The 13721-nt window shown below is 39.4% G+C and overlaps 1 protein-coding gene across 1 annotated transcript in view; it reads left to right on the top strand.

The window, feature by feature from the left end:
* Positions 1 to 13721, top strand: part of ODAD1 (outer dynein arm docking complex subunit 1) — a 249453-nt gene that overhangs the window by 53587 nt on the left and 182145 nt on the right. The window contains exons 8-9 of the mRNA XM_053691034.1: positions 1336 to 1523; positions 2446 to 2580. Coding sequence (XP_053547009.1) covers positions 1336 to 1523; positions 2446 to 2580 — 323 coding nt within the window. The remainder of the gene's footprint in view (positions 1 to 1335; positions 1524 to 2445; positions 2581 to 13721) is intronic.

The raw sequence follows: 13721 nt of genomic DNA, 5'->3' as shown, positions 1-13721 counted from the left end.
AGGCTTTGACTAGGATCAGACCTGTGTTTAGATCTGGGGCTCTAGCTTGGAGCCTCAATCTTGTTCTTCGTGTTTTGCAGCAGGCTCCGTTCGAGCCTATGCATATTGTTGACATTAAATTGTTATCTTGGAAGGTTCTTTTTTTGTTGGCTATTGCCTCTGCGCACAGAGTTTCTGAGATTTCTGCTTTGCAATGTGACCCCCCTTATCTTGTTTTCCATGCTGATAAGGCGGTTTTATGTACTAAATTAGGGTTCCTCCCTATGGTGGTGTCGGATCGTAACATTAATCAAGAAATTGTTGTTCCTTCTTTGTGTCCTAATCCTTCTTCAGTGAAGGAACGCTTGTTTCACAATCTAGATGTGGTTCGTGCCTTGAAGTTGTATCTTTAGGCTACTAAGGAATTCATACAATCTTCCTCTTTGTCATCTATACGGGGAAGCGTAAGGGGCAGAAGGCTACTACGACTTCCCTATCTTTCTGGTTGAGAAGTGTCATCCGCTTAGCTTATGAGATAGCGGGACGACAGCCTCCTGAGAGGATAGCGGCTCATTCCACTAGAGCAGTGACTTCCTCCTGGGCTTTTAAGAACAAAGCCTCTATGGTCCTCGTTACACACTTTTTCTAAATTTTACAAGTTTGATGTGTTTGCTTCGGCTGAAGCAGCTTTCGGGAGAAAAGGTTTGCAGTCTGTGGTGCCCTCAGAATAGGGTCCGCCTCTTTTTTGTTCCCTCCTGTTATTCCTTCAGTGTCCTCTGGAGCTTGGGTATAGTTTTCCCAACAGTAAGGAATGAAGTCGTCGACGCTCCCTGCCTTATGGAAGGAAAACATAATTTATGCTTACCAGATAAATTCCTTTCCTTCCTGGCAGGGAGAGTCCACGACTCCGTCCGTAATTTATTTTTGTTGGGCTGCTCCCTTTTTTTTATTATTTCTTCTGGCACCTTTATACCCTGATGTTTCCCCATTTTTTTCTTGTTTCATCGGCAGAATGACTGGGGGATAGGGGAAGTGGGAGGAATATTCAAGCCTTTGGCTGGGGTGTCTTTGTCTCCTCCTGGTGGCCAGGTGTTGTATTTTCCAACAGTAAGGAATTAAGTTGTGGACTCTCCCTGCCAGGAAGGAAAGGAATTGATCTGGTAAGCATAAATTATGTTTTTTGGTGGTTTCATGTCCCTTTAATTATTAGCATCAACTTTTTATAAGGGTATAATAATAATTAATGCTTGACCTTTTCATAATATATTTGAAATATTGTCCGTTTACCCTGTTTTTTTCCCCCCATCAAATAATCTAATACAGCCATTTGTGTGTTTTTTTATGTTATGTTTAAAGGGATGAGGCTCAGACAAAGATGTTGCAGCTGCGGGAGAAAGCCGAGAAAGACCTAAATCAACATACAGCTGAGATCAAGGAGTTACAGCGCATTATTGATCATGACCGCAGGCTGAAAGAATTCATGGGAATTAAAACTCAAGAACGTTCTATCAGTGAGGAAGTTCTTGATGCAAGACGTAAACGAGGTAATGATCATTTATTGTGTCCCCTTAGAAAGCTAATTTGCAAGTGCAGTAATGATTCAGACTTTCTAGCACCGTATTGCATTCATTCACATGATACTTTAATGCATTACTGTTCCACCATGTGTCATTTAAACAGATAAATACATAAAAATGCATTCTTTGTATTGTAGAAGAAAGTCTGGTCCTCTGTCTCTGTTTTTACATTCTTGCATACTAGGGGGCCGATTTATCAAGGGTCGAATGGCCCCTGATGCCCCTGTTTCTCGCTGGAAACAGCAGTTATGAAGCAGCGGTCTTAAGACCGCTGCTCCTTAACTGGTTCGCGCCCTCTGAGGCTGTGAACATCAATCTGCGCGATCCTATATGATCGGGGGGATTGACACCTCCTGCGAGCGTATGCTGTCGGCATTCAGCAATGTCTGGCGGACATGATACGCTACAGCCTATCATGTCCACCAGACATTGGTAAATCGGCCCTTAGGTCTGTACAGCAATTAAAAGACTTTATTGCCTAAGTTGGTCTCCTCTATTGGAGTGCACTAACTTGGCTTTCTTATAATCGAAGGGATAAGAATAAACAACCATTGTCTCTTTCACATTTTTTTTTCTATTTGAATGTGACCAAAGCTTTCTGCACATGCCCAGAAGAATTTAATTCGGACAATAAGCAAACCTCTAATTTTACTCAAGTAAATTACCACTAAATAGAATGCACTCATTACAATTGCTTGTGCAGTTTTGACTGATATTATTCTAATATTTTTATATAATATTTACAGCTTGAATGTTCTTTAAGTTATAAGTATTCTGGGGTTTTGATTAGTAGTATGAGATTTTTATATTTTTATGTCCTATTCATCACAATTAGTTTTATCTTCTTGTTAAACTAAAATGGTGTTAATTACTTCATTGTTGTGAACAGAGAAGGATGAATTAGAAAAGAAGAAGAGAGATCCAACAGAGGACACTATAGAGACTTATGAACAAGCTTTCCAGCAGATCCGGGCAGTCACTGGAGAAGATAACTTAGACATCCTAGTGAACAGGTTCATTGAAGGTAAGTTTCTCTCCGGCTTCCCTGCCTATGATAGTGGGACTGCTTATTATACAGTTGACGATTCACAGCTGTAGGATATCAGATGCTAATATCACTTCAACAATATCAAGTGCTGTGTTTAGATCTTAAAGGGATATGAAACCCACATTTTTTATTTCATGATTCAGATACAGCATGCAATGTTAAACAACTTTCTAATTTACTTCTATTATCATTTTTTCTTCATTCCATTGGTATCTTTGGTTGAAAAGCAGAGACTTATGCTTAGGAGAAGCAGGAGACAGCCCATTTCTGGAACTAAATGGCAGTGGTTTTGCAACAATGTTATCCGTTTGCAAGAGTACTAGATGGCAGCTCTATTTCCTTCCATATAGAGCTCCAGTTGCATATCTAGGTATCTCTTCAACACAGAATATCATGGGAGTGAAGAAAATTTGATAATAGAAGTAAATTGGAAACCTTTTTTTTTATTTTTTAAATAAAGTTTTTATTGAGATTGCTAGCAAGTACATAACATAACATATGTCAATTTACATCACCAGAGAATATAGATAGTACATAAGAAATGAGAGTGGATAATGTAGAAACTTGAATATGCATTATACAATGTGTCTATAGACTTGTTAAAACAACTGCAAAAGAGAGGATTAGCTGTTACATAAATAGTCAACGGTCATGACCTATGATATGGCAAGCTAAGATTGTGTGCTAAAATGGGATATAAAAGGAGATTTTCAATTATAAATTTTCCAACCACCCGTCTGTTCAACATCTCTGGCCTCCCGCAATGAGTATGTAAATGAACTTAGCTTTACTGAATCTCATTTTTTAATAGGGTGAAGGATTAATAAACAATAGTATGAAAAACGTTTGGGGGGTAGTCAGCAGGCAAGAGCTGCTATAATAATAAGGGGGGGGAGTGGCGACGTGTCCGGGAGGTTTAATGATATGGTGATAATGTTACATGGAACGGGATATATTGAAAAATTTAACAAAGGTGTATACTCCTGTAATCAGGGGAGGACTCATAGGAACCCACAATAGAGGGTTGGGGATTAAACCAGTGGGGAATGATAAAAGATGGCCTTATTAAACTGTCAGATTAAAGAGAAACTATGAGGGAATTTATAGTGAGCAATAAGTAACTATACAGAATATGACCCTAGGGGGCTTTAGTGGATATCACAACATTTTGGAGAGATACACCATGTGCTGGCAAATGTAATGGAATGCTAGTAAATAGGTATGTCTCTGAGCAAGCATTAGCTAGTATGTAGAAGCCATAAGATAGGATATAGGACCTTCAGAAGAGGCTTATGACACATGAGTACATAAAGTAAAATTCATGGGTGTAATAGGCTTTCTGGATGTCACATAGAGTCAAATCTGTCACCCCTCACTATACATCCATACAGTCCCTCAAACCCTAGAGGATCACTATTGGCACATTACTGCCAACCAGAGAGATAATTCAGAGAAGTACCCATATATAACAGAAAGTTTACTCTAGTAAGGGCATATGGAGACTTCCAGTTATATAATCTATCTTGATACTACCGCAATTATGAGTAGGGCATAACTTAACCATCATATTTACATTATTCGGACACATGAGAGTATATCACAATACTTGCTGACATAATAATTAACTCAAAGCCCGTGCCACTTGGATAAGTAGAATTTATCACACCCTTATGACTTAAAATATAATGTAAGGAAAGCACTTGTAAAAACTATGTCAAGGAAAGTGACTCAAATTTCACATTAATCTAAGGCTGGGTCTCTGCTCTCTGAGGGGCTATTGGGAATAAAATGTGCCGTGCTATTGGGGTAGCTGAGTAGGGATCTCTAAATTTGAGATTCTTTGTAATGCTCAAAATTAAGCGTAGTGATGAGTGTGAGTTAAGGCCTATTAGTCATTAGGTAGATATCTAAAGAGGTAAAACCAATAGAGAAACAACATGCATGAAACATAATACACACCATATGCATCTCACAGCTATACCCTAGAATATAGGTAGATGTCCCTTCCATGGTATAGTCTTAGGACTTCATAGTTAGCTTGCCTCACAAATGTGGTACGGTTTGTAGGGCTTTACTTATGGACTGGAGAGTAATCCTATTCCAGGAGCTATTCCCGCTGACACAAAAGAGTTTCTCTGTCCGCGTAATATTACCGACTCTTAAGCCCAAGGGAGGTGCTATAGTGAGGCAGCATCTCTAAGTTATGAAATAATCAGGTATTAACTCCTGCTTAACTTGTATGTGGGTATATTGAGAGGACTATCACAGTAAAATAAATGAACTTCAGAGGCAACTTATATCAATCTCCTCCAAACGTGGCAAACAGTATGGGAACTGCATATAAACGTGTATAACTTAAGAAAACTATGCAGAGAGTTCCTGCGGGGGGTGTTGGTGAGAGCATGGACAAAGTCTTGGTGACAGTCCTCCCCTAAGTGTCCATGTATATTAGCCGATTCCTATCCTTCTAGAGGGAGTCAAATGAATCGGAGGATCACCGTATATCACTAGAGGATTCAAACCATCATCGGATGTTAAGCTGCCTCGCCAAACCCGGGCACTTGCTACCCCAAACATTAGTCCCAGGTGCAGCCGGGACATCAGCTCAACTGATACAGGACGCCCGCAATCAGAGCTGAGTAGTACCTCTCCAGCTGGGTAGGTTGAGTGGGTGGGTAGGTGTTAGTATCCAACTGAGAGGTAGGGTCGGCCGCATCCCCCCACCCCGGATCATTGCTGTATAGGAGCGGGACATCTTGCACATACAGCGAGGTAGTATCCACATGGCTTTCTACTAGTATCGGTGCAGAGCATGAAAGGAGGTGCGGTCTTTGTGTTCGGAAGATGGCGTCTCACATTTTATCTGGATTAGCTGCTGCCCCCTCCCTTACTGTAGACTTCATGGTGGATATGAGGCTTTCGAAGTTCACAGTCATCCTTAGCTCAAACTCCTTTAGGCTTCTTAGTATCTCTAAATAGGCTTTCCCTTGAATAGTAGCTATAATAAGGCCAGATAACCCGGATTACGGGGGTAAGTGAGGAGTTCTGTGTATAGGCCACCACCCAAAAAATCTCGGCTAGACAGTTATATACGCAGTCAATGTACGTATCAAACCACTCAGTGAGAGATAGCTTTTCTTAATATGTGGTCAAAATGTATGGATGCTGCCATAGTCCATGGATAATCAGTAAATTAGTAGGGATTCATCTCCTGCTTGAGAAAATGCGACCATGCAGGGTCCTCGCCCGGACACGCCCCACACTTTTTTTTATTTTTAAATGCTGTGCTCTTTCTGAATCACAAAATATTTTTTTTTCTTTTTATCCTTTTAAAGGAGGTATTCTATACTCTGTCCATAGAAGTTTATTATGGCTCAATTAAACCGTTTTCTATTTATATAACTGTCTAATTACATGGCATAAACCTGACAGCAGTCTATGACCCCGATATTTAAAATATTGACAGACCGATGTAAAACTGCTTGTTTGGGTACACCAAGCTTACAGTCTATTGGTCTGTCGATATATTGAAAAAAGTGGGCTGAACCTCGCTGTGCCAACGAGTGGGGATGTGTCTCCTATAGGAAATAATAGGGATCGCGGCTTCAGCAAAAGTCCACCCACATCGCCACTCATATGTGATATCACTGGAGGGGGGGTCTGTATTTTAAGTGCACCTACACAGCACAGGCTGTGCGTTCATTGAAAAAAAAAAGAAAAAGGTTTCTGTGTAGGAACACTTCAAATAATGCACCAGCAACCTTCTACAGCACTGCGGAATCTGTTGGCGCTCTACAAATAACCGATAATAATAATAATAATGACAGTACCTACACTAAATTCCTTACATTAGAAAGTCTTGCCACTGAAAAACCTGTACCTAACCTGCAGGGCAGCGCTCGGAATAAATCGCATTACTGGAGATGTTTCCCAACAAACTCCCTCGAACTCCTACATCTACGACATGTCTGCGATCTACCTTACTAATAAAGAAATTAAAAAAAAAACTTCCTATTAAAAATATAGGAGTTGTTGATACATGTATGTAGAATGTTTCATGTATATGTATCCTATTGTACAATACGATACTATGTATTTTAAGTATTGTATTAATTGTAAACACCTGGGCTTCTTGCGTGTTCTTTCTTAAACAATAATATTTATTTTTCGTTATATAAAATGTTATAAAAGACAGTATCTGCGACTTTATAGTTTTACATTGCAAAGGTAAACAAATGCGGTTATGTACAAATTTAAAGTTGTGGCTACTGACTTTTATAACGTATTTATATAATGAAAATTACATATTATTGTTTAAAAAAAAAAGAAACTGTTTAAAATCAATACAAAACTTAAAATTAACTATTAGCCCTCATCCCCAGCACAACCTAACCCTGCTATACTATTAACCCCTACATTATTAACCACCTAACCGCTACACCCCCCATCGCAAACTACCACGCTACACTATTAACCCCTAATCCGCCATATCCCCCATGGCAAACTACTCCTAACTGCCAGAACCCTCATCACAAACTACTTCTACACTACTTAATAACCTTAAAAAAAAGCTCCCCCCTAAAAAAAAACCCTATACTTAAACTAAAACCTACTCTAAAAATTGCCCCGAAAAGGGTTTTAAAATGTTAGGATTTTTTTAGGATAGTTTTTTTTTTTTTAAATGCAAAAGAACTAAATCACATATTTTTAGAGCATTTTTTTAGTATAGGTCTTTTTAAGCTTTGGCTTTTTTTTCGGATAGTTTTTTTTTAAAAATGCAAAAGAGCTAAATCACTTATGCCATTTTCAGGGCTTTTTTAGCTTAGTTTTTTTAAGATAGTTTTTTTTTATTTTCGTGCAAAAGAGCTGTGATTGGGTGGGTGGTTACTTTGGTTTTAGTATAGGGTTCTTTTGTTGTAAAAGAGCAGCGATTACTAGGGTTAAGTAGAGTATGGAGTTTATTGTGGTGGACAATGTGGAGTTTATAAATTAAGTAGTGTAGGGGTTATTATGGGGGGGGGGTTATATTAGTTTAGCGGTTAATAGTGTATGGGGTTTATAGTGATGGGGGTTATAGCGCATTAGGGGTTATTCTTGTAGGCTGCTGTACGTTTTCTTGATTGAGTGATATTTTTTAAAGGGATCATTTACTTTACATCATCGGTGTAGGTGCAGATGCTGCTTGGAATATATCACCAGCATCACCATTCATTGTGATGCATAGTAAAACGCGTATTGGCGATGCTGCCTTTAAACACTAATGTCAGTCTCCTGTAGTATTTCACCGGCTTTTTCGACATGACAGATCCCTTTTAAATATCTCACTGCCTCGTGGAACTTTCTATAATCTGGGCGTATGTGATTGCACACTACTGTATATAACACACAGTTTATAAACCTCTAGCCAGTAAAATAAAGTGCTGTGTCTGGGGTACAACTAATGGAGAAGTCAAAGAGCATTGACTCTGAGTAGAATCTCTATAGTGTTTTCTTGGGCTATACCCCAAATAATTTTGGAATCCAGCAGTGATCCTGCCATTATTGAAAGTGTACTCTGGAAATCAGATGCACCTGACTGCTTCGTTTATACACACCAGCAATATGTGTTCATTTGGAATGTGAATAAACACAGCTTATGTGTGATAAATATTAGAGTTTTAAGGTAAATGTTAATAAATAAAAAAATTTGTTCAGAGTTAGTAAGTTGTATGCGATCAAGGACTGGTTGTTAGATCTAACCTTGTAAAACTCATATTATTTATTAATTCCCCATAAAAGTGAGCTTGGGTGTCAAGTAAAATGAGTTTCTGTCTGTTGTGAACATCAAAGCTTGATATATGTCAATATTCTTAACACAATCATGCACACATTCTTGCATGATTCTTGTAAAATGTTTTCTTTGCAAACAGTATACTGACCTCTAGTTACCTTCTTTCCCTTTTAAATATATAAAGGGCCACTATATTAAAAAAATGAAATGCTCTGATTAGTTAGAGAATGTAAAGCTAACAATATGACCCTGCAACCCATTGTGAGTGTTAAACACGTAGTTAAAGTACTGCTCTAGAGACACAGAGAACTGCTGGTCTTGAGCGAAAACTGACACTAACCCAATTATCAGCGATAGTCACACAGCTGTGTCGTGCGACTACCACTTTTGATTGGGTAACTAATTAGAGCATTTCATTTTACGCAATAAAATGGCCCTTTAAATAAGAAAAAAGTGCATATGGAAAATATTTGCTTTTTGTTGTAATGGAAAAAATCTTGATGTACAGGGTGAAAATAAAAATAAATATTTATACTTAGTTTTAATAAATTGCATTTTCTCATTATCAAGAACACTTTTATCTTCTAATTTTCTAGACTGAAATTTAAAGACTTGTTTTGGAGGAATCATTTATCTTTCAAAGTCAGGTCTCACCAAGTTTAATGATATCATCAGTATTAATATGTAATGCTGTTTATATGCGTGTGAGTCACCATAATCGTGACTTTGCTGAGTTTTGACTTATTGCAGTTTTATATCACATAGATCCCCGTAAAGGGTTTGCAATAAAGACAAATATCTTTACAGACATCAAGACTCTAAAAGGCGAACAGAAAACAGTGATAAAATGTGTTTACTTGTCTTCATAATTTAAAGTGGCAGATCCTTTATCCTGTGTTGTGATGCCCCAGGCTTTTTTTCCCCCTCATTTTTCTTCTCCTAAAGGTAGTTTCCAGGGAAAAAGGAAACTGTCTTAAAGGATTTTGATTATCACTTTGTAAAATACACACCTATATGAAAAAAGTGCATTGTGTGATTTATAGCTTTTGTGTATTGAAGACATTTGTGTCCTGAATAAAGTTTTTTAAGTGCTGTCTATCATTCATACGGACAGCTACCTCTGGTTCCTAACACACACGCATACACAGGTTATCTTACAATTATTTGAAGCGACATAGAAGTGGTTATAACATTTTTGTGAACTATATAGAATAGTCTTAAAGTTAGTAATTTGTGCTTCCAAGTTTTTGAAATGGAAGCATTTTTTGAGGTAGTAAGTAATTTTCATTTTATGAGTTATCAAATGGTTTATCTACAAAAAATTCCATAGGCATCAATGATGAATTTTACAGGACTGTGATAGGAACAGTAAATTCAGAATTCAACTGAAAGTGATGGTAACATATAACTTACTATAAAATCCTATCCTAAAGACTATGCAAATATAAATATAATGGTTGTTTTTTTTTCTTATATTTATCTGCTAATAATCAATATTTCAGTTTATTATGAGTTCTGACTCGCATTCCTCCAATGCTACCCCCTTAATCAAATTTTTTTAATGAGTTCTGACCATCAGCCAATCAAAAGCCTCGCAGTTTTCAGTGAGTGGTGTTATGGAGGGGGTATACGCATGTGCAACATTATTTAAATGAGATGGAGGGGTTATATACGCATGCGCAACATTATTTAAATGAGAAGAAGCCATCCACCAATGAAAATCGATTAAGACGCAACTTAGTAATGCGAGACTCACACAGGAGCAGTAAGTGTTAAAGGGAGTCCCCATGATGTAAGTGTAAACAATGAATCAGAGCTTATTTCTTCTATAAAGGTAAGACGAGTCCACGGATTCATCCTTTACTTGTGGGATATTATCCTTCCCTACAGGAAGTGGCAAAGAGCACCACAGCAGAGCTGTCTATATAGCTCCTCCCTTAGCTCCACCCCCAGTCATTCTCTTTGCCTACTCTAAGTACTAGGAAGGGTAAAGTGAAAGAGGTGATAAAATATTAGTTTTTAATTTCTTCAAGCAAGAGTTTGTTATTTTAAATGGTACCGGTTTGTACTATTTGCTCTCAGGCAGCAGATGGATGAAGACTGCTGCATGGAGGATGATGATCTTAGCATTTGTAACTAAGGTCCATTGCTGTTCCCACAGAGACTGAGGAGAACAGGAAACTTCAGTGTGAGGAACGGTTTCATGCTATGCAGCAATGAGGTATGTTCAGTCATATTTTTTCTGGAGAGACTGTATTTCAGAAAGGCTGACATTATACCCAGGAGGGTAAGGGTAAGCAGTAATCCTAGAGCTAAAAGAAGGGCATTACTTAGCTTGCATATGGGGCCAATTACATATATGGTTGACACTGAATGGCAAATGTTTGTGAGCAAATGTTTTTTTGGGGGTGCTTTAACGTTTTTTTGTGGGCAATAAACGTATTGGGCAACTTTATTAGGGCACACATGGCTTAACTTTCGGGTCTTAGAACCCACATGGCTAGTTATAACCGCTCTGGTGCGGTCCTTTAAGGCTATTTAAGGCTAAGGAAACATCGAGTGAGATGGGCGGGACCTATTTTCGCGCCTCAGATGCGCAGTTACTAACTCCTAAGGGCCCTGGTATATGTTTTGGGCCAAATTGAAGCTTTTACCCCACACTTTCGATCCCTGAGGGCAGGTAGGGCCACAGCAGGGCTGTGGCAAGGTGCTGAGTTTTTTTTTTCTGGATCTGGGCCTATTTTCGATCCGGTTTGGAAGTTAAGGGGTTAATTGTTAAAAAAATTTGTGGTGCAATCTTAACTACCTATAGTGTGTCTACATACAAAAATTTGAAAAATTTGGTGCATGTTTAGGCTGTTTTGCAGAACGTGTATGCTTTTTTTCTCTTAAAAGCACAGTACCGTTTTTTAAGATTGTTATTTTTTTCACTAAATAAAGTGTTTTCATGCTTTTTTGTAGTCATTACTAGCCTGTTCAACATGTCTGACATTGAGGAAAGTCAATGTTCAATATGTTTAGAAGCCATTGTGGAACCTCCACTTAGAATGTGTCCCTCATGCACTGAAAGGTCAATAAATTGTAAAGAACATATTTTAGATACTAAAAGTATGTCGTAGGATGATTCTCAGTCAGAAGAGAATCAGGTTATGCCATCTAATTCTCCCCAAGTGTCACAACCGTTAACGCCCGCACAAGCGACGCCAATTACTTCTAGTGTGTCTAATTCTTTCACCCTGCAAGATATGGCCGCAGTTATGAATACTACCCTCACAGAGGTTTTATCTAAGCTGCCTGGGTTGTAGGGGAAGCACAGCAGGTCTGGTGAGAGAACAAACGCTGAGCCCTCTGACGCTTTATTAGCTATATCCGTTGTACCCTCACAATGTTCTGAAGTGAGGGATTTGCTGGCTGAGGGAGAGATTTCTGACTTAGGAAATATGTTACTTCAGACAGATTCAGATATGACTGCTTTTAAATTTAAACTAGAACACCTCCGCTTATTGCTCAGGGAGGTTTTACCGATGATTGTTACCCTTTGTGACTCTATTGTAGTTCCAGAGAAAAAGTGTAAAATGGACAAATTCCTAGAGGTTCCTGCCTACACTGATGTTTTCCCGGTCCCTAAGAGGATTTCGGAAATTGTTACTAAGGAGTTGGATAGACCAGGTATTCCGTTCATTCCCCCTCCTACTTTTAAGAAAATGTTTCCCATATCAGACGCCGTGCGGGACTCGTGGCAGACGGTCCCTAAGGTGGAGGGAGCTATTTCTACCCTGGCTAAGCGTACAACTATACCTATTGAGGACAGTTGTGCTTTTAAAGATCCTATGGATAAAAAATTAGAGGGTCTCCTGAAGAAAATATTTGTTCATTAAGGTTTTCTTCTCCAACCTATAGCGTGTATTGTTCCTGTAACTACTGCAGCGTCCTTTTGGTTCGAGGCTCTGGAAGAGGCTCTTCCGGTTGAGTCTCCTTTAGAGGATATTCTGGATAGAATTAGGGCTCTCAAGCTAGCTAATTCTTTCATTACGGGTGCCGCTTTTCAATTGGCTAAATTAGCGGCGAAGAATTCAGGTTTTGCCATTTTAGCGCGTAGAGTATTATGGCTTAAGTCCTGTTCTGCTGATGTGTCATCAAAAGCTAAGCTTTTAGCCATCCCTTTCAAGGGTAAGGCCCTATTTGGGCCTCAACTGAAAGAGATCATTTCAGACATCACTGGAGGGGAAAGGCCATGCCCTTCCTCAGGATAAGACGAATAAGATGAGGACTAAACAAAATAATTTTCGTTCCTTTCGGAACTTCAAAAGTGGTTCCTCTTCCCCTACCGCAAAGCAAGAGGGGAATCTTGCTCAATCCAAGTCAGTCTGGAGACCTAACCAGACTTGGAACAAGGGTGAACAGGCCAAGAAGCCCGCTGCTGCCACTAAGACAGCATGAAGGGGTAGCCTCCAATTCGGGACCGGATCTAGTAGGGGGCAGACTTTCTCTCTTCGCTCAGGCTTGGGCAAGAAACGTTCAGGACTCCTGGGCTTTAGAAATAGTAACCCGGGGGTATCTTCTAGATTTCAAAGATTCTCCCCCAAGCGGTAGATTCCATCTTTCTCAATTGTCTGTAAACCAGACAAAAAGAGAGGCGTTCATACGCTGTGTAGAAGACCTATATTCCATGGGAGTGATCTGCCCAGTTCCGGAAACAGAACAGGGGCAAGGGTGCTACTCCAATCTGTTTGTGGTTCCCAAAAAAGAGGGAACTTTCAGACCAATTTTGGATCTCAAGATCCTAAACAAATTCCTCAGAGTCCCATCCTTCAAGATGGAGACCATTCGGACTATTTTGCCAATGATCCAGGAGGGTCAATATATGACCACCGTGGACTTAAAGGATGCGTATCTTCACATTCCTATCCACAGAGATCATCACCAGTTCCTCAGGTTCGCCTTTCTGGATAAGCATTACCAGTTTGTGGCTCTTCCCTTTGGGTTGGCCACGGCTCCCAGAATTTTCACAAAGGTGTTAGGGTCCCTTCTGGTGGTTCTAAGGCCGCGGGGCATAGCTTTGGTGCCTTATCTGGATGATATCTTAATCCAGGCGTCAATTTACCAACTAGCCAAGTCTCACACGGACATCGTGTTGGCTTTTCTAAGATCTCACGGGTGGAAGGTGAACGTAAAAAAGAGTTCACTTATCCCTCTCACAAGAGTTCCATTCTTGGGAACTCTGATGGATTCGGTGGACATGAACATTTTTCTGACAGAGGTCAGGAAATCAAAGATTTTATCCATCTGCCGAGCTCTTCATTCCATTCCTTGGCCGTCAGTGGCTCAGTGTATGGAGGTAATCGGT

This window comes from Bombina bombina, chromosome 8 (assembly GCF_027579735.1).
Source record: "Bombina bombina isolate aBomBom1 chromosome 8, aBomBom1.pri, whole genome shotgun sequence".
Classification (NCBI taxonomy): domain Eukaryota; kingdom Metazoa; phylum Chordata; class Amphibia; order Anura; family Bombinatoridae; genus Bombina; species Bombina bombina.
The sequence above is the reverse complement of the archived record's forward strand: the minus strand, read 5'-3'. Positions and strand labels throughout refer to the sequence as shown.